The sequence below is a fragment of the Monodon monoceros genome, unplaced genomic scaffold (genome assembly GCF_005190385.1).
Source record: "Monodon monoceros isolate NGI ecotype Baffin Bay Population unplaced genomic scaffold, NGI_Narwhal_1 Super_Scaffold_10, whole genome shotgun sequence".
NCBI lineage: Eukaryota > Metazoa > Chordata > Mammalia > Artiodactyla > Monodontidae > Monodon > Monodon monoceros.
Genome location: NW_021703766.1, coordinates 47,571,206 through 47,590,475, shown reverse-complemented (window position 1 = coordinate 47,590,475; position 19,270 = coordinate 47,571,206). Strand labels below are relative to the sequence as shown.

General features: G+C 49.2%; 1 protein-coding gene across 3 annotated transcripts in view; it reads left to right on the top strand.

The window, feature by feature from the left end:
- PLAUR (plasminogen activator, urokinase receptor) overlaps positions 1-10,741 on the top strand; it is a 14,389-nt gene extending 3,648 nt beyond the window's left edge. The window contains exons 4-7 of one of the 3 annotated variants that reach the window (XM_029241753.1): positions 6,075-6,245; positions 6,882-7,007; positions 9,217-9,363; positions 10,258-10,741. In XM_029241753.1, coding sequence (XP_029097586.1) covers positions 6,075-6,245; positions 6,882-7,007; positions 9,217-9,363; positions 10,258-10,511 — 698 coding nt within the window. In that variant the 3' untranslated portion in view covers positions 10,512-10,741. Of the gene's footprint in view, positions 1-6,074; positions 6,246-6,881; positions 7,008-9,212; positions 9,364-10,257 lie in introns of all 3 variants that reach the window. The other 2 variants (XM_029241762.1, XM_029241771.1) reach the window with 2 other exon arrangements.
- The last annotated feature ends 8,529 nt before the right edge of the window (positions 10,742-19,270 follow it).

Below are 19,270 nucleotides of genomic sequence, written 5' to 3'. Positions count from 1 at the left end.
TCACTGATGTTTTCGCCATGTAACTGTTTTCATGGGACAGGAGATGATTCAAGCAATAGATACTCAGCAAGGGGTACAAAGACCAGAGATACCAAAGTCTCAGAGTTCTTAAAGGAAGTCAGAATAGGAGGGAATCAGACAGGCTGCCGTGGGCTTGGAAAGTTCCCTAGATCGATGATTCTTAAGTTGGGCAACAAATAAGAATGTGAAGAAACTTCCATGAGGCTTTTTGTTGAGTTTCATGCCTTTAGGCTCTGGTCAGCAGAAGAAAAAGACTTAGAAAGGCTCGAATTCCACAAGTTCTCACAGCAGAGGAAGGTTGGGGAGCGAATGGACCCATGATGCGCGGTCAGGCAGATTCCTCTTTCTGGCCCTGGTGAGGAAGGAAATGGGTTCAGGCCAGCCTAGTCACAATGACGTCAGGAAGCAGAGCACCTGCCTCTGCACTGGGTTTTTTCCCTTGTTCTTCATCCATCCCGATTCCACTAGATTTTCATTTATCCTGACCTCGAACTTTCATCTGTTGGTGGGGACTGAATCAGAGGTTTATTTTCAAGGAAATTACAAGAGAGGACAAGAGAGGATGCCGGCTTCCTCTCTCTGTTAGATGTGCTGAAGGGAAAGCACTTGTAATTGAGTCTAAATAATACTCGTAATCAGAGATAATAGTCAAAATATTTAACCATATTGGTCAGTGCCGCAGAATAATATTGACCAGTCAGAACTGGAGGCCACTTGCTGGGCCTGGTGTTACCCCTTTAGTGGATCTTGAGGACATGAGAGTCCTAAAGACAGGTTTGCAGGGAGTTCCCTGGTGGCCTAGTGGTTAGGATTCCGGGCTTTTACTGCCGTGACCCAGGTTCAATCCCTGGTCGGGGAACTGAGATCCCACAAGCTGTGCAGCGTGGCCAAAAAAATAAAGTACAGAGAGGGTTGGGAGCGGTCAGGGGTCCTCTTGGGCAGCAGCTGTCAATTCAGTAATTTAATAACTAATATATCTATATCAGCTTCCCCCCTTTTATCTTTTTGGCCGTGCCACGCAGCATGTAGGATCTTAGTTCCCTGACCAGGGATCGAACCCATGCCACCTGCATTGGAAGTACTCACTCTTAACCACTAGACTGCCAGGGAAGTCCCTATCAGCCCCATATCTAACACCATTTTACCCTGTTTGTGATGACTAGAATAGTTGGTTAAACCACATCCTGTTCTTCTGTGATACTGGGGACACAGGAGTGACCAAGATAGCCTTGGGCCCTGCCCCTATGGGGCTCATAGTCTAGCGTGTATGTGTATGTGGGCGGGGCTGGGGGGAGGCGGACGGACCCATCACCTGACGGTGACTGCCCTGATTAGTCGCAGCTGGGATGCGGAAGCACATGCAAAGGAGTCAGGACCATGATAGGGGAAACAGAGACCAGAGGTCAGAGCTGTAACAGGGAAGCACAGTCCAGAATTGTCAGGGCTGAGACAGGGGAAACAGAGGCCAGAGTGATCAGGGCTGAGATAACTAAGAATCAAGAGATACTTGACTCAGGTCAGGGAAGGTTTCCTATACAGGAAGCAACAGCTAAGCTGGATCTTGAGGGATGAATAGGAGTCAGACTGTTAAAAAGACAGTTGAAAGGCTTTTCCAGACAGAGGGAGCAACAGATATAAAGGCCCAGAGGAGGGTGAAAGTAGCATGGCTGGAAGAAGGGCGAGATGGGGCAAGAGGAACTGCTGAAATTGGCAAGGTCACATTATACAGGGCCTTCTAGGCTATGGTGGGGCATATAGACTTCATGTGGGAAACACTGGGAGGTCATGAAAGGGTTTCAAGCACAGAGCATCACTATCAGATTTTTTCTTTTTTTTTTTTTTTTGCGGTACGCGGGCCTCTCACCGCCGCGGCCTCTCCCGTTGCGGAGCGCAGGCTCAGCGGCCATGGCTCACGGGCGCAGCCGCTCCGCGGCATGTGGGATCTTCCCGGACCGGGGCACGAACCCATGTCCCCTGCATCGGCAGGCGGACTCTCAACCACTGCGCCACCAGGGAAGCCCTCAGATTTGTATTTTTTGACACGTTATTCTGACCTCAGAGTGGAAGAGAGATAGGAGGGAAGGTAGATGAGGGGAGACCAACTTGGAGGTGCGTGAGGTTGTCCAGATAAAGAAGAGAGTGTAGGGATTTCCCTGGCGGTCCAGTGGTTAGACTCCGTGCTTCCACTGCAGGGGACGCGGGTTCATTCCCTGGCGGGGGAACTAAGATCCCACATGCCGCGTTGTGCAGCCAAAAAAAAAAAAAGAAGAAGAAGAAGAAGAAGAAGAGAGTGTCTGTCTGCTGTGCAAATGGAGAGAAGTGGATGGATTTACGAGCTATTTAGCAGGTAGATGAGCAGAGTGTGATAATGGATTAGATGTAGGGGTGGTTATGCAGTTCTGGTCATGTGGAGTCACCTGTATCAGACCAACCCCCCTGCCAATGACAGTTATAAAAGCTGGACAAATTATAAACAATTATTAAAGTCACTCAAGAGCAAGCAAATGAAGAGAGGAAGTTGAGGTGCTCCAATCTTCGAAATAAGGGGAGCACAGAAGTCGAATTCCACAGACAAGCTGGCTTTTTCCTTGAATGCACTTGCCAATTCACTGCTCTGGAAGGGAACTAGAACGCAAATAGAAAGAGATCGTTGCTAGACTGACAAGGCAGAGGTTGGAGTCTGGGGTTGCCAGAGTGTCTGGAAAATGAGAAGTAAAATCCTGGAATGCATGGAACTACAGAAAAGGGAGTCCCCAAATCTGCAAATTTCCTTCAAGTCATTGGCAAGCCGTACATGCATAGGGTGAGACTCCAAGGAACTCTACAGAAAATAGTATCTGGGAAGCTACAGAACTGAGCAGGAATTCCAGCAGGCATATGACGCTGAGGGACGGAAGTTGCCACGCTGGAAAGAGAGGTCTCAGGCTTTCCCCTGGGACCACATCCTAGGAGTAAGGGCAAAACTGAAATAGACTAGCCCTAAAAATGCATACATCGGATCTTAGACAGAAAGAAAACCTAATCCTCTCTGGCAGAAGATAACATCATTTAGAGCCTTTACAAATAGTCGTCTGTGTCTGGCAGCTAGTCAAAACGTACAAGGTACCCTGAAGAAAACAGAAAGGACCAACTGACCGGAAACCAAGAGAAAAATCCCACAATAGAAACAGACTTGTCATGAATCAGATTTTTTTTTTTTTTTTTTTTTTTTGCGGTACACGGGCCTTTCACTGTTGTGGCCTCTCCCGTTGCGGAGCACAGGCTCCGGATGCGCAGGCTCAGCGGCCATGGCTCACGGGCCCGGCCGCTCCGCGGCATGTAGGATCTTCCTGGACCGGGGCACGAACCCATGTCCCCTGCATCGGCAGGCGGACTCTCAACCACTGCGCCACCAGGGAAGCCCATGAATCAGATATTGGAGTTACTAGACAGGGGAACTTTACAAGAGCTATGATCAATATATTCAAGAGAATAGAGGAAAGTTTACTTTTTAGCAGAAATCTGGAAACCATTTTTAAAATGATTCCAACAGAAATAAAGAACAGGATCTAAAAAAACCAAAAAAAGAACAGGAACTAAAATTGAGAACTCAATAGATGTACTTACTGGATATCAGAAACAGTAGAGCAAAAGGATTACAGAACCAGAAGACAGGGCAGTAGAAGTATCAGATGGGTGCCTAGATATGGAGGATCAAGGAGTCTGCCAGGATTCTACCCTGGGGGACCAGATGGGCCATCTCAGAGATGTGGAATTCAGGAGAAGGAGCAGTTTGGAGAAGATGGAGAGTCTTGTTGGGGGCAGGTAGAGATTCAGGTGTTTGAAGGGCCTCCAGGAGGCCCTTGGGTATACAGGTATGGAGCTGGGAGAGAAGTCTTACCTGGAGAGAGATTTCTGAGTTCCCAGCAGATAGGTGGAGATAAAACTGTGTCAATGGATAACATCCCATGGGAGAGAGTGTGTACCATGAGAAATGAAAAAAGGGCCTAAGACAGAGCCTGAGGATCACCCCCACTTAGAAGAGTGACATAAGAAGAAGAGCTCACAAAGGAGACCCATGCGTGGTATGAGCTATTTTGACAGTGATGGCAGCTCGTGTTTTCATTTTCATGGTAGTTCATATTAGAAGATGTGGGCTGTCAGCCTTTTAGTTATTTTTCTTTGGGGAGAGGGTGGGGAAGATCTGGCTTTGGAGGTAAGTGATTCACCTAATTACAGCTGCTGGCCTGCCAGTTGAGAGCCTTGGCTGAGACAGCCCTCTAATTTCTCTAAGACTTGGCCCAAACTCAAACTCGGATATCTGGGGTCACGAAGGGAGGGGCATGCCAGGCTTGGGAATGGTGTGAGCCAAGGCCTAGGCAGAGGGATGACTCTGGTGTTTCCAGGGAAAAGTAACTCATCCACTTGGCCTGGACTGGAAGGTGCGTGTGAGAGGCAAGTTTATCACAGATCAATCAAATGAGGCTTTGACCTCTGACATGATTGGGTAGTGTATTAGGTATCTATTGCTGCATTACAGATTGCCCCAAAGCTTAAAACAAAAGTAAGCATGTATTATTTCACAAAGTTTTTGAAGGTCATGATTCTGGGAGTGGCTTAGCTAGGCGGTTCTGCATCTTTCATCATGTCGTAGTCAAGATGACAGTGGGTTGCAGTCATCTGAAGGCGCCCAAGGTAGCTTCATTCACATGGATGATCAGCTCCCATGGCTTTGGCAAAAGTCTCAGTTCCTCACCATGTAGACCTCACGGTGGGGCTGCTTGAGTGTCCTTACAACATGGCAGCTGGCTTCCCCCAGAGCAAGTGATCCAAGAGAGAGCCAGGAAGAAATCTCAACGTCTTGTGTGATCTAACACAGAAGTCACACACCATCATTTCCACAGTATCCTACTGGTTCCACAGGTCAGCTCTATTCCTTATGGGAAGGGACTACACAAGGGACAAATACCAGGAAGCAGGGCTCACTGGGGGTCATCTTGGAAGCTGGCTACCACAGGGAACAATAGAAGGGTTTTAAGTAATTGTTCATTCATTCATTCATTTAACAAATATTTATTGAATATCTTCTCTGGCCCCAGCCTTGTGCTGGGTTGTGTTGGGACATAGTAATGACCAAGACAGCCTTGGCCCTACCCTCCTGGGACTGAATCCATAGAAGGAAACAAACAAGCAAACAAACAAAAAGAGTGAAAAAAAAACAAAACAGGGAATTCCCTGTCAGTCCAGTGGTTAGGACTCCGTGCTTCCCTGCAGGGGGCACGGTTCCATCCCTGGTGGGGGTACTAAGATCTCAGAAGCCATGTGGCATGACCAAAAACAAACAAACAAACAAACAGTGAGGGAAACAGACTTGTCACCAGACGGGGATGACCCAGAGTGGGCAGGGCTGGGATTGGGGAGCCCCGAGAGGCACCTAATCCAGCCTGGGAGGTCAAGGAGGGCTTCTTGGAGGAGGCAAAATTGGAGAAGATGGCCTCTGAAGAATGAGTAGGAGATAGGGAAAATAGGGAGCAGGGAAAGGGTTCTAGGCAAAGACCACAGCAGATGCAAAGGCTGGGCAGGAGTCAGCATGTATACTCAGGGACTGAGGAAAACCGGTGTAGAGTCTGAGTGGCTGGTGGAGGGAGATGAGGCAGGAAAGGTGACCAGGACCCAGCCTTTGATGGAACTTGAAAGCCACGCTGAGTTTCTTGGATTTTATTCTGAAGGCACTGGGGACCCATGGAAGAGTGTTGAGAAGAGGAGAGGCAGGGTCAGAGTTGCGTATTAGGAACATACTTCTAGGGCTATGTGGGATGCACTGGGGTGGGAAGGGCAAGAATGGAAACCAGGAGGCCAGAGAGGAAGCTGGTATTGAAGGAGGTCTGACCTGGTCATGGAGCTGGAAAGGAGGGGATGGATTCTAGAAAGATTCAGGCGGTGGGATGGACAGCACTTGATAATTGGCTGAAGGGTGGGATAAGGAAGAATTGATGCTGAAGTGAGTCCTCAAGGAAGCTGGGTCTCTAGGACTCTCCCCATGGAGTCTCACCCTCCTAATCCTCCCTAAACAGGCCAGGTTTCTACCTTTCCCCGAAGCCGTTACCTCGAATGTGCTTCCTGTGCGTCATCAGATCTGAGCTGTGAGAGGGGCTGGGACAAGACCCTGCAATGCCGCAACCCTGGAGAACAGTGCCTGGATGTGGTAACCCACCAGAGCCTGGAAGGTGAGCCCCAACCTGCCAGCAACTCCCCCTCCCTGCTTTGCTCCTCCCCAAGGCTGCACTTAACAACAACCCCCAAATAACCGGGATTTAAGCAAGGTAGAAAGTTAGTACTCACACAGAAAGTCCAGTGATGGGAAGCCCAGGGCCACTAGGACAGTTCCACAGTCACCAGGAACCCAAATGTCTTCTCATATCTTACGTATTGCTTCCATTCTCAAGATTGCCTCATAGTCCAAGATGGCTGCCTGAGCTCCAGATCTCATGTCCAAGTTCCAGGAAGAAGGAGGGGGGAAAAGAAGGGGCAAAAGGGGGGCACCCCTCCTTCTGTAAAGGTTCTCCTTTCTAGAAGTCCCATAAAATCTTTCTACTTAGATCACGTTGACCAGAACTTAGCCACTTGAGGTTCTCCTTTCTAGAAGTCCCATAAAATCTTTCTACTTAGATCACGTTGACCAGAACTTAGCCACTTGACTCTACCTATGGAGGCTGGAAATTGTGTCTTTTGGCTAGATATATGGTTTCTCCCGATAAAATGAGGGTCCTATAATGAAGGATGAAGCAGAGGATGGACAGAGGACTGCTACCATGGGCAAATCCAATCTCAGCCCCTCATCAACGATCTGACCTCCTCCTCTGCCCCCACAGAGAGTCCAGGGGATGAGCGCCACTCCCGAGGCTGTGGCAACCTTCCTGGCTGCCCAGGCCCCACTGGCTTCCACAACAACCACACCTTCCACTTCCTGCGGTGCTGCAACACCACCAAATGCAATGGGGGCCCAGGTAAGGGGCAGGGGACCCGGCGTGAGGCCTGGGATTGGGGTGGGGAGGTGCACTCAGGCTGACTGCTGCTTGCTTGAAGGGAAACCCTCCTCTCTGTTTCCTTCTCTGAAAAGTGGACCTATCAAGCCCTTTCTCAAAGAAGGATTTTGTGGGAATTCAATGAAACTAGCAAAGCTTCACCAAGACCTGTGCTTTATGCTTCTATATCCTCTTGAATCCTTCCACTGCTCACCATCCTGGTGCAAGCCACCACAGCTGCTCACCTAGATTGTTGCAATGACCTTGCTGGTCCTCCTGCTACCCTACAGCCAATGTTCAACACAGCAGCAAGAGTGATTTTTTTTTTTTAATAGATCTTCATTGGAGTATAATTGCTTCACAATACCGTGTTAGTTTCTGTTGCACAACAAAGGGAATCAGCCATATGCATACATATGTCCCCATATCCCCTCCCTCTTGAGCCTCCCTCCCATCCTCCCTATCCCACCCCTCTAGGTCATCGCAAAGCACCGAGCCGATCTCCCTCTGCTATGCTGCTGCTTCCCACCAGGCAACTATTTTACATTCGGTAGTGTATATACATCGATGCTACTCTCACTTCGCCCCAGCTTCGCCCTCCCACCCCATGGCATCAAGTCCATTCTCTATGTCTACCTCTTTATTCCTGCCCTGCAGCTAGGTTCATCAGTACCATTATTTTTTAATTCCATATATTTGCGTTAGCTTACGGTATTTGTTTTTCTCTTTCTGACTTACTTCACTCTGTATGACAGACTCTAGGTCCATCTACATCACTACAAATAACTCAGTTTTGTTTCTTTTTATGGCTGAGTAATATTCCATTGTATATATGTGCCACATCTTCTTTATCCATTCATCTGTCGATGGACATTTAGGTTGGTTCCACGTCCTGGCTATTGTAAATAGTGCTGCAGTGAACATTGTGGTGCATGTCTCTTTTTGAATTATGGTTTTCTCAGGGTATGTGCCCAGTAGTGGGATTGCTGGGTCACATGGTAGTTCTATTTTTAGTTTAAGGAACCTGCATACTGTTTTCCATAGTGGCTGTATCAGTTTACATTCCCACCAACAGCTTAATGTAAATCAAATCATGTCACTCTTCCTCAATCACTTCAACGCCTTCCCCTTGCTTTTAGAATGAAATGCAAAGACTCTACTATGCCCTCTCTAATCCAGCATGTGTCTGTCTCATGGCCTTTGCACATGCAGTACCCTCCACCAGGAACACCTCTCCCCCAGGAGTCCACCTGGCTGGCTACTTCTGATTCGTTAGGTCTCAGCTTTAAAACATTGTCCTCAGGGAAAATTTCCCTAACTCTGCCCTTCAATATAATCTAGATCCTTTGTGTTATTCTGTCTCCATAAATCACTGCTGTCCAACAGGACTTTCCATGGTGATGGAAGTGTTCTGTATCTGTGCTGTCGGATGTGGTAGCCTCTACTATATATGGCTTTTGAGCACCTGATACTTGGAAAATATCTCCTTTTTCTTTTTCTTTTTTAAAAATATGTCCACATGTCGTGAGTTTTCAATTTTTCTTTTAAAATGAACTAATACTTTTTTTTCTTTTCTTTTTGCGGTACGCGGGCCTCTCACTGTTGTGGCCTCTCCCGTTGCGGAGCACAGGCTCCGGATGCGCAGGCTCAGTGGCCATGGCTCACGGGCCCAGCTGCTCTGCAGCATGTGGAATCTTCCCGGACCGGGGCACGAACCCGTGTCCCCTGCATCGGCAGGCAGACTCTCAACCACTGCACCACCAGGGAAGCCCACTAATACATTTTTTAAAGTCTCTTGGTTTTCATTTCCAATGCAGTAAATATCCATAGATATGACTGACATAAGCAATAATTTTTTATTATTTAATATTAATTTCAATGTCAATGTAAACAACCACATGTGGCTAGTGGCTACCATATAGGACAGTGTAGCTCTAAATCGTAAGTTCTCTGAAGGCAAGGACTGTTTCGTCTTACCCTGTGTCTAGGCAGGTGGGGGCTCGTGGGGAGCTGAGGGTTGGAATTTCGCAGGCCCTAGAGAACCCCCCCAAAAGAGGGTGCTGTTCCAATTCCTGACCACAAGAGGGCTCCACGACATCTAGGCCTGAGAGTTGGGAGTCCTGGGGATGTAATGCTGTGAACCGCTCATGCTAATTTCTTTGGTGTCTGTGTCACTTGGTCTTCTTCCAAGTCCTGGAGCTTCAAAACCTGCCACTGAACGGCTTCCAGTGTTACAGCTGTGAGGGGAACAGCACCCATGGATGTTCCTCTAAAGAGACTTCCCTCACTGACTGCCGAGGCCCCATGAATCAATGTCTGGAAGCCACTGGCACTAATGGTGAGCCATTAGGAGGCTGGGAGAGGATACTTATGGCGGGGATGGGGGGTTCTGCAACAAGTAACTTCCCATGAAGCTGGACTTAATTGAGGTGGATCATCCTGTTGGAGAAGGTGGGACTTCCTTCAGGAGGGTGCAAAATGCAGTAAGAAATTAGGACTTGTTCATTAGGAAATGTATACTTGGGCCACAGAAATGTGGATTTCTTTGGGGGTGGGACTTCCGTGGGTGGGACTTCCGGTGGGCCTCCCAGGATCCTATCCTGTGAAGTTCTGGGCAGGTTTCTTTATTCCAGAGGTTCTCAAACTTTGGGCTCTCAAAATTCCTTCTCGCTCTGAAAAATTATTGCTTACGTCAGTCATATCTATAGTATTTGTTCATTTTAAAAGAACAATTGAAAACTCACGACATGTGGACATATTTTTATGAAAGAAAAAAAGGAGACATTGTCCAAAATGAAAAAATTGAACGAGAAGACTGGCATTGTTCTACCATTTTGCAATCTTTTTAATATCTGGCTTAATAGAAGACAGCTGGACCCTCATATCTGCTTCTGCGTTCAGTCTGTTGCAAGATCACATGTCCTAGGGTTTCTAGGAAACCCCTTGTGAGAGCACAACACATTTGTGAGAGCATGAAAAGGCAAGTGAGGTTTTAGCATTATTACAAGAATAAGCTTGACTTCACAGATCCCCTGGAAGGGTCTGAGGGAAGGAACCCCAGGGGTCCCAGGACCACACTTAGACCTGCTGCTTTCTCTGGGGGTACCCACCACGAGGTAGTATTCTACCTGGGTAATTCTCACTGGGTACCAGTATTCCCACTGGTACCCAGTGAGAATTCCAGTCCCAGGCCCGAGAGCTGGGAGTCTCACATGGTCTTCTCTCTCCTCAGGACTGGGGAACCCAAGCTACACCATAAGAGGCTGTGCAACCCCCTCCTGGTGCCAAGGCCTCCCTGTGGCTGAAGCTTTCAGCCTCACCCATCTCAATGTCTCTTGCTGTACTGGAAATGGCTGTAACCATCCAGCCCTGGTTACCCAGCCCCACACGGGGGGTGCCCCCCTGCCTGGCCCTGCCCACCTCAGCCTCTTTGTCACCCTGCTTATGACTGCCAGACTGTGGGGAGATACTTTCCTCTGCACCTGAACCCCCAAATCCCACTGCCCTGGCTGGATCCAGGGGACCCCTTTGCCCTTCCCTTAGCTCCCAGCCCTACTGACTTGCTGTGTGACCTCAGACCAGTGTGCTCCCCTCTCTGGGCCTTAGTTTTCCCAGCTGCCGAAACACCTATCTCAGAGAACTGTGAGAATCAGAGGAGAAAAACTAGAGGAAGGCTACGGGCCAGCAGGCGAGAGCTCTTGTGATATTAATATTGTTGCCGCTATTATTATTAATTAATATTTGTTTTATTTAATATTTTGTACTTAAATAAAGATTTTTGTATCAATGAACAAAGCCAGATCTGCCCTTCTCCAGAGAGGACGATTGGGGGACACCTTTCCTCAGGCTCCTGGAATTAGGGGTCATATTGTAGGGCCCAAGCACTCGAGGTCCCAGCCTTGGGAGCTGTCCCATGCAGCCTTCCACCCTAAGCCACTTCCACATCTATTTCTGGGCTCCAAATGCAACCTTCCAACTCACTCACCCAAGCACTAACCTCCAGTCTCTTCTCCCACATCCAAAGGTCCAGACTACTTTGTTGTTCTAAGGAGACATGTCTGCATTTCCTAGGGGGCTCTGAGATAGGAGATGACTAGGAGATGACCCCTGGATGTCCTGCAGTGAGGAGTAGAGACTGGACCTCATTCCCCTGCTGCCCTGGGGGCAGGAGATAAAGGCTGGGCTATATTTCCTAGGATACCCTCAGACAAACTGAGAAAAAGACAGAACTACCATTTCAGTGGGACTGAGTACCATGGCAGAATTCATGTTTTCCATGGTTTGCTGAGGCAAGCCCACAGACACAAAATTACGTTCCCCTGGGGCCTTACGGCTGATGAAGAAAAAGGGCATTTTCTGTGGTATTTGGGGGCAGGTGAAGGACAGGGTTTCTTTTCTTTTCCTTTTTTTTTTTTTTTTTTTTTTTTGCAGTACGCGGGCCTCTCACTGTTGTGGCCTCTCCCGTTGCGGAGCACAGGCTCCGGACGCGCAGGCTCAGTGGCCATGGCTCACGGGCCCAGCTGCTCCACGGCATGTGGGATCTTCCCAGACCGGGGCACGAACCCGTGTCCCCTGCATCGGCAGGCGGGCTCTCAACCACTGCGCCACCAGGGAAGCCCATCTTTTTAAAATATAGTAGTGTGTGTATGTCAATCCCAAACTCCCAGTTTTCCCTCCCACCCTGAGGGACAGGATTTCTTTTTTGGATCTCCTCAAATCACATATCAGCAACTGTCTCTGTGGTCGCCTAAAGGGATGGGGTCAACATCACCACCCCTTGAGCATGACTGGCTCTGTGACCGCTTTGGCCAAGAGAATGTGGTGGAAGTGATGCCATGCCATGCTCTGGGCCGGGGGTTTCAGAAACCGTCCAACCCTGGGGAAGCTGGTTGCTGGGTCAGAGTCCTCCTGCACTGAGACTGCCATGCTCTGAGGACACCCAAGCTACTCGTGCATGGATGCCACATGAAGACAGAGCCCCAGATGTTCAGCCATCTCAGCCCACGCACCAGCTAAGTGAGTGAAGGAGCTACCCTGGACATGGCAACCCCAGCAGATGTAATGTGCAGGAGACCTGAGAAACCCAGCTGTTTTCATTTCCTAGGGCTGCCATGATAAATTACAAATGCAGTGCCTTCAAACAACAGAAACTTATTATTCTCTCGACTTCTGGATACTAGAAACAAAAAAAATCAAGGTGTTGGCAGAGCCATGCTTCTTCTAAAGTCTCTGGGGAAGAATCCTTCCAGGCCTCTTCCTAGCTTCTGAGGGTTGCCAACAATGCTCGGCAGTCCTTGGCTTGTGGCTGCATCACTCCAGTCCTTGCCTCTGTTGTCACGTGAACTTCTTTCCTGTGAATATGGCTGTGTGTCTCCAAATCCCTCTGTCCTTATAAGGATACCAGTCACTGGATTTAGGGGCCCACCCTAACGCAGTTTGACCTCATCTTAACTTATCATATCTACAAAGACCCTATTTCCTTATAAGGTCACATTCATGGAACCTGGGGGTTAGGATTTCAGCATATTTTGGGGGGACACAATTCAACCCACACCACCAGCCAACAATTAGCACCAAGGTTTCAGATGTGAATCAGCCCATCCACCTCCAGCTGTTCAAGCCAGCCCACTTTGGCCCCAGTCCACTGTGGAGCAGATATGCACTGATCTCACTATGCCTTTTGCTCAAATTCCCAACCCACAGAAACATAAAATAAAGAGGTTGTGGTTTTACATAGCTGAGTTTTGGAGTATTCTGTTATGCTGCAATGGTTGGCTGAAACAGTCACTTGTTTGTCTGTTTTTTTGCTAACTCTCCCCACTAGAATCTCCCTAAAAGGCAAGCCCTTCTATTTGCTCACTACTGTATTCTCGGTACCTAGATTAGCGCCCAGGACATGGCAGGTGATGAAGAAAGGAGGGAGGGAAGGAAGGAAAGACTACATCTTCTGTGGTACCTTACGACAAAACCTGGGCTAGGGCTATATCTCCCATGATGCCCTAAGGCAGAGATGAGGCTAAGATGACATTTTCTAAGATGCTTCATAATTAAAATTGAGGCTAGTTTCACCTTTCCCGTGATGCCCTACAGCAGAAATTGTGTTACTGAATTAGATGGGAGGCCCCCCCGTCGTGGGGCCCTAACGGAACCAAAGCCCCGCCTCCCACCCGACCTCAACCCCGTCCTTCAGGAAGTTCTTTCCCGCTCAGGTTCTGCCAATAAAGAAATTGAGTTTGGCGCAAGCAAGACAGGTTTTTATTCAATGGCCCAAGAATGGAGAAGGGAAGCTCTGATTACAACCGGGGGCAAGGTTTTTATAGAAAAACGTGAAAAAGGTTATTGGGGATGGGGGTCTTTTGTCATCCTGATTCATGGAAATGGGTGGTGATTTCCCAGAATGCAGTTCATGCCTTTTTCTGCCCTTGTTTGGCCCTTGAGTGTCTGGGTGGGAATTGGGTTGAACCAATATGGCCCAGTGGGCAGAGATCTTATTGTTACAATGAGATGGTAATGAGCTGTAGAGCAACCTTTATCCCAGTTTTGAAGTTCAGTCAGCTTATACCGATGTCTCATGGTTAACGCTCTCTTGTTCCTGTCTTGTAAACACAGCTAGAAAATACAGATACAGTCAGGTTTTTTGCAAGTTTGCCCAGAGTGAGGTTTTTATTAGAAATGGGAGGGGTTGGGGGGTGGCTTCCTTACCTCCTTGCCTAAGATAGGTGTACATGTTTTATAGAGAGAGTTTAAGTGTGGGTTAGGGACCCTCGGATTGCTCCCCTGGGTGACAAGTGGAGGCTGGGATTGCATCCATCATGATACCCCACGGCAGAGATCGGAGGCTAAGGAATACATTTCCCGTGATGCCTTACAGCAGAAATTGAAGCTAGGGCTGCATTTCCCAGGAGACCCTATGGCAGAGATTGGAGTCTAAGACTGCATCTCCCATGATGCCCTACTGTGGGGATCAAAGGATGGAAATACATGTCCCATGGCTTGAGGCTTGAGGTAAATTTCTCAGAATGTTCTACACCAGACCTTGTGACCAGGACCTCAGAGTAAATGGCTCCCAAGTTTTTGTTCAGGGATCTCTGTTGCAAGAAATAAAATCTGTTTAAGCTGACTCAAGCAAAAATGACAGCTTTACTGGAAGTTTAGATCCGAGCAAGAGCTAGGTCTCTGGGCTGCACCAGGGACAAGAAACGGCATTGAAAAGCTGTGTGAAATCAATGTTGTCTCTGTTTTGCAAAATCTCTCTGTCCCTCTGTGTCACTCTCTCTCCTACCCTGAGTGTGTGGTTTCCCTCATGGGCTGGGCTTTCACTTTATTTTCGTCTCTTCACAGACTACCTTCTGCTTCAAGCATAGTAGCCACATATGCCCTTGAAATGTCAAGAACTACTTTTGTCTGGTTCTAAAATTTTAACGGACAGACTCCTCTGGTGGGGTCCAGTTTGGGTGAGGGCTCTGCCTACGACCTCCGCTGCTGTGGCCAGGGAAGCTTACGTCAAAGCCACCACATACAGCTGTTTGGGTTGTAAACAGGCATCCACTGGTCGGGCAATTCTCATGGTAAACAACCCACTTGGCCAGAGCTGAGAAAACAACCTCTGTGAGAGAGATCCTATCACAAGGATGGGGGGAGCAATCGAAAAAGAAAACTACCACTTCTTGTTTTCATCTGCAAGCAGGGCTGCCTCCATGTATTCTATGTGAATCGCAGGCAATATGGTAGCCAGGGCTGTATTTAAGAGGACACCCAACTCAAAATGGTTGAAACAAAGAGGAAATTGATTATCTCACAGAACAAGAGCTCAGGAGTTAGGGCAGTTCTTGGGTTGACTTATTCAATGTTTCCATTATGTCCTGAAGGATCCATTCAAGCTTATCTACCTCATGGCCTTAAGATGGCCACTGCAGTTCCAGACATCACACCTGCATTCAGAAGCAATAACAAAGGGCCATCTCTTCTTGGGTGTCTTTTTTTTTTTTTTTTTTTTTTGCGGTACGCGGGCCTCTCACTGCTGTGGCCTCTCCCGTTGCGGAGCACAGGCTCCGGACGCACAGGCTCAGCGGCCATGGCTCACGGGCCCCGCCGCTCCGCGGCATGTGGGATCCTCCCGGACCGGGGCACAAACCCGTGTCCCCTGCATCGGCAGGCGGACTCTCAACCACTGCGCCACCAGGGAAGCCCTTGGGTGTCTTTTTTAAAGCAAAGAAAACTTATCCCAAAACTTCCAGGCTGACTTGCTCTCCCCACATTTTATTCACCTGATTTGTTTCATCTTCCCATGCCTATAGCATTCACAGAAAGGGGCATGGAACCACAATATTTGGTGAAGTATATTCAGACCCTACTCCTAGGGCTTCCTGCACATCATCTGGTTATTAAAGAAAGGTTGATGCCTGAACAAAATCAGGATTCTTTTAGGAAGCAACAAAGGAGGAGGGAATGTGTATTAGGAAAAATCACCCACCCAGTCTTCCTCCTGTATAGGGAACAACTCAGTTCTTCCCTACTGTGTCTTTCTCCTGTGTGTCTCCTTTATTCTCACACTACTACCACACTCACAACACTTCTGGTCACCAAATGTGGGGGTGGGGTTCCCCCCTACACCAAGCAATTCTCTGTGACACCTTCCGGTCAATTCTGACACTACCTACCTGGAAATAGCGTCAGATCTCACAGATTAAGGGCTCAGTCCCACAGTCCCCACTTCAGATGACAATTGAAAGTCTAGATTGTGCTCCTGACCAATCGGCTACAAATCAGAAGTTCTCATGAGCCCCTCTTCAGGTTTGATTAACCTGCTAGAGGGGCTCACAGGACTCAGGAAAACGATTACTTACCTTTACCAGTTTATTATAAAAGGATACGATAAAGGATACAGAAGAACACCCAGATGGAAGAGATGAATAGGGCAAGGTATGTGTCAGGGGGCACAGAGCTTCCATGCCCTCTCTGGGCATTTCATTCTCCCAGCACCTGCATGTGTTCACCAAACTAGAAGCTCCCTGAACCCCATACTATTGGGATTTTTATGGAGGCTTTATCATGTAGGCATCATGGATCCTTAACTCCATTTTCAAGAGAATGGGGATCAGGCCTGAAAATTCCACGCTTGTAATCATAGTTTGGTCTTTTCGGTGACCAGCCCTCATCCAGGAGCCCACCAAATATCACCTATTAGAACAAGAGACACTCTTATCACCCAAGAAATGACAAGGATTTCAGGATCCTTGTGTGGGGAACTGGGGTCAAAGACTAAATATTAGAACAAAAGATTCTCCTGATGTTCTTATCACTTGGGTAACTACGAGGGTTTCAGGAGCTCCGTGCCAGGAGCCAGGGGCAGAGACCAATATATATTTTTATTATCTCGCAGAATAATGCTGAGGAAACAACTAACAAAATCCCTGGACCTCCAAAACTCAAGAATAGTCAACGCACGGTGTGCAGCCCATCCCCCCAGAATAGCAGGCACAGCAGTTGTCTCCCCAATGTCTATTTCTGTTTGAGAAATCTAATTTCACCTCTGACCTGGTGGTAGGGGGAGCCTGTGGCTCATATCTAATTTAACCAGCTTAATCTCATCCCCTGGCCATTGATATTGGTTCAGTGATAGGCAGGTGGCATCATCTGGACCAATGAGACACAATGGAAGGTTTTTGGGGGGCTTCTAAGGAAAAATATTTCCTCACTCTGCTGAGGGAGCTTCTTCAAGTCTCTCCTCTGCTCAGTCTCCCACAGTCTGACTCTCTCAGTCTGTCTTTTTCTCTCTCTATCCCTCTCCAAATGTGAGGGAAAAGTGTGGCCCCAGAGGTATTTGCCAGCCATCCTGCAACACGAAGGGACTATTTACCCTTAGGACAGACCATTTTGAAGCCAGTCATACCCAAGACTTTTTTTAAAAATAAATTTATTTATTTTATTATTTTTATTTTATTCATTTAATTTTTTTGGCTGCGTTGTCTTCGTTGCTGTGCGCGGGCTTTTCTCTGGTTGCGGTGAGCGGGGGCTACTCTTCGTTGCGGTGCGCGGGCTTTTCATTGTGGTGGCTTCTCTTGTTGCGGAGCATGGGCTCTAGGTGCGTGGGCTTCAGTAGTTGTGGCACGTGGACTCAGTAGTTATGGTTCATGGGCTCTAGAGCGCAGGCTCAGTAGTTGTGGTGCACGGGCTTAGTTGCTCCGTGGTATGTGGGATCTTCCCGGACCAGGGCTCGAACCCTTGTCCCCTGCATTGGCAGGCGGATTCCCAACCACTGAGCCACCAGGGAAGCCCCCCAAGACTTTTTTATATGTGAAACAATCCTCTTTTTCTTAACCCAGTTGGGTTGGATTTTCTGTCACTGGCATGAAAACCCTAATGGATAAAGTACCCTGAAATAGGATAAGGACAGGACCACCTCAGGTGGAAGAAAAGGTGGAACCAAAAAAGACAGATGAGGGCTTCCCTGGCGGCGCAGTGGTTGAGGGTCCGCCTGCCGATGCAGGGGACACGGGTTCGTGCCCCGGTCCGAGAAGATCCCACATGCCGCGGAGCGGCAGGGCCCGTGAGCCATGGCCGCTGAGCCTGCGCGTCCAGAGCCTGTGCTCCGCAGCGGGAGAGGTCACAGCAGCGAGAGGCCCACGTACTGCAAAAAAAAAAAAAAAAAAGACAAATGAGAACCAAACCAACATCCCACAGGGTGCCCTGCAGCTGCAGCAGGAGACATTGGTTAGAACCATGAGCAGGGGACCTATAGGTTCTTGGGAGGAAAGATAACCCTTAGCTAACCCCTAACCCAGTATCCCAAATCCAGGTTGGACACCTCTTTCCCACTTATCTTAACACAGAGAACATGAGCCCTGGGAAGATTAGAGATTATCCAGCACGACACCCCTTTCCCCAGTTTACAGAAAGGTAAACTGAGAATTGAAAAGGAAAGGAATCACTTGGAGCTGTGGCCCTGGGGACATAGATGGGAGCTTGGCTCCCAAGGACAGAAGGGATGCTGGGAGCCATGGTCCTGGGGATACAGAGGTTGACAGGAGCTTGGGTCCTGAGAACTCGGCACTGAGGACAGAAGAGGTGCCGGGAGCTGAAGTCTGTTGGAGGACCTGGATATAGGAGTTTTTGGTAGTGATGGAGATAAAGAGCAAGGATTTTCATAGTTGGCATATCCCAGTTTCCCTGATTGTCAAATGGTGGTGGGAGAGGTTGAGGGCCCCTACCTTCCATGGTTTCTCACTCTTCCTGGGTCCTAAGGGTGATAATCCTGCACCAGGTCTACAAGGTCCCACAGAAGTGGGCTCAGGGAGACTCACCTCCCAGGAGGGAGAAGGGACTCAAGTCTGGAGAGGTGAGTCAGCACCAACAATGGAAGAGAAGCAGGGAGAGCACATAGAGAGACAGGGACACAAAGAGAGACTGGGGCTGGAAGAGCAGAGAAGCAGGTTGGGGAAGTTAGACGCTAGGGCCTGGGAGGGGTCCACCGGAGCCTCTCCCTCTGGGGAATGATGCAGAAACACGGAGTTTCTGGTGAGGACAGGAGGGAGGGTGAGACCTGACCCCAGGGCAGCCTAGCCCTGCCCTGGGAGATCCTGGACCTGCCCAGACAACAAGCTGCTGCCTTCCTCTCAGAGTGGCTCAGCTCACAGCCTGTCACATGACACTTTCCCCCTCACACTCACCTGTCCACAGAATACCTCTCAGAGTCACCTTTCCCATAGCCCACTCCCGTTCCCTCCACGCTCACACCTTCACCTACACTCCCCCTCTGGAATATGTGCACGCCCCCGCCTTCACCTCCACCCACCTGTCCACGGAGCACCTCCACCTGCCCACTGAACACCTCTCACACTCACCTTTCCCACCAAACTCCCCCTCCCTGGACACTCAGCCTCACACACATCCTCACTCAGCACTCTCCCCTCCACACACACCCGCACCGTGGCGCACCCTTCCAACAGCACCCTCACCTTTCACGTGACACACTCCCCCTCACACACCCCCTGCACGCGCTCCCTTCTTCTCCATCACCCACCCCCTCTGCCGTCACCCAGCCCCCGCACTTTCCGGCCGCGAGTCGAGCTCGCACACGCCTCCTGCACGCCTCCGCCCGCAGACCCCCAGCTCTCCGGCGCCTCCCCTCAGTCCGGCTCCCCCAACCCTCTCGCAGCGCCCTCTCCCCCATTGTCTGGGGCCTCCCCGCGTCTCCCTGCCCCTCCCTGCGCCGGCCCCGCCCCGGCCTCTGCGCCCCGCCCCCC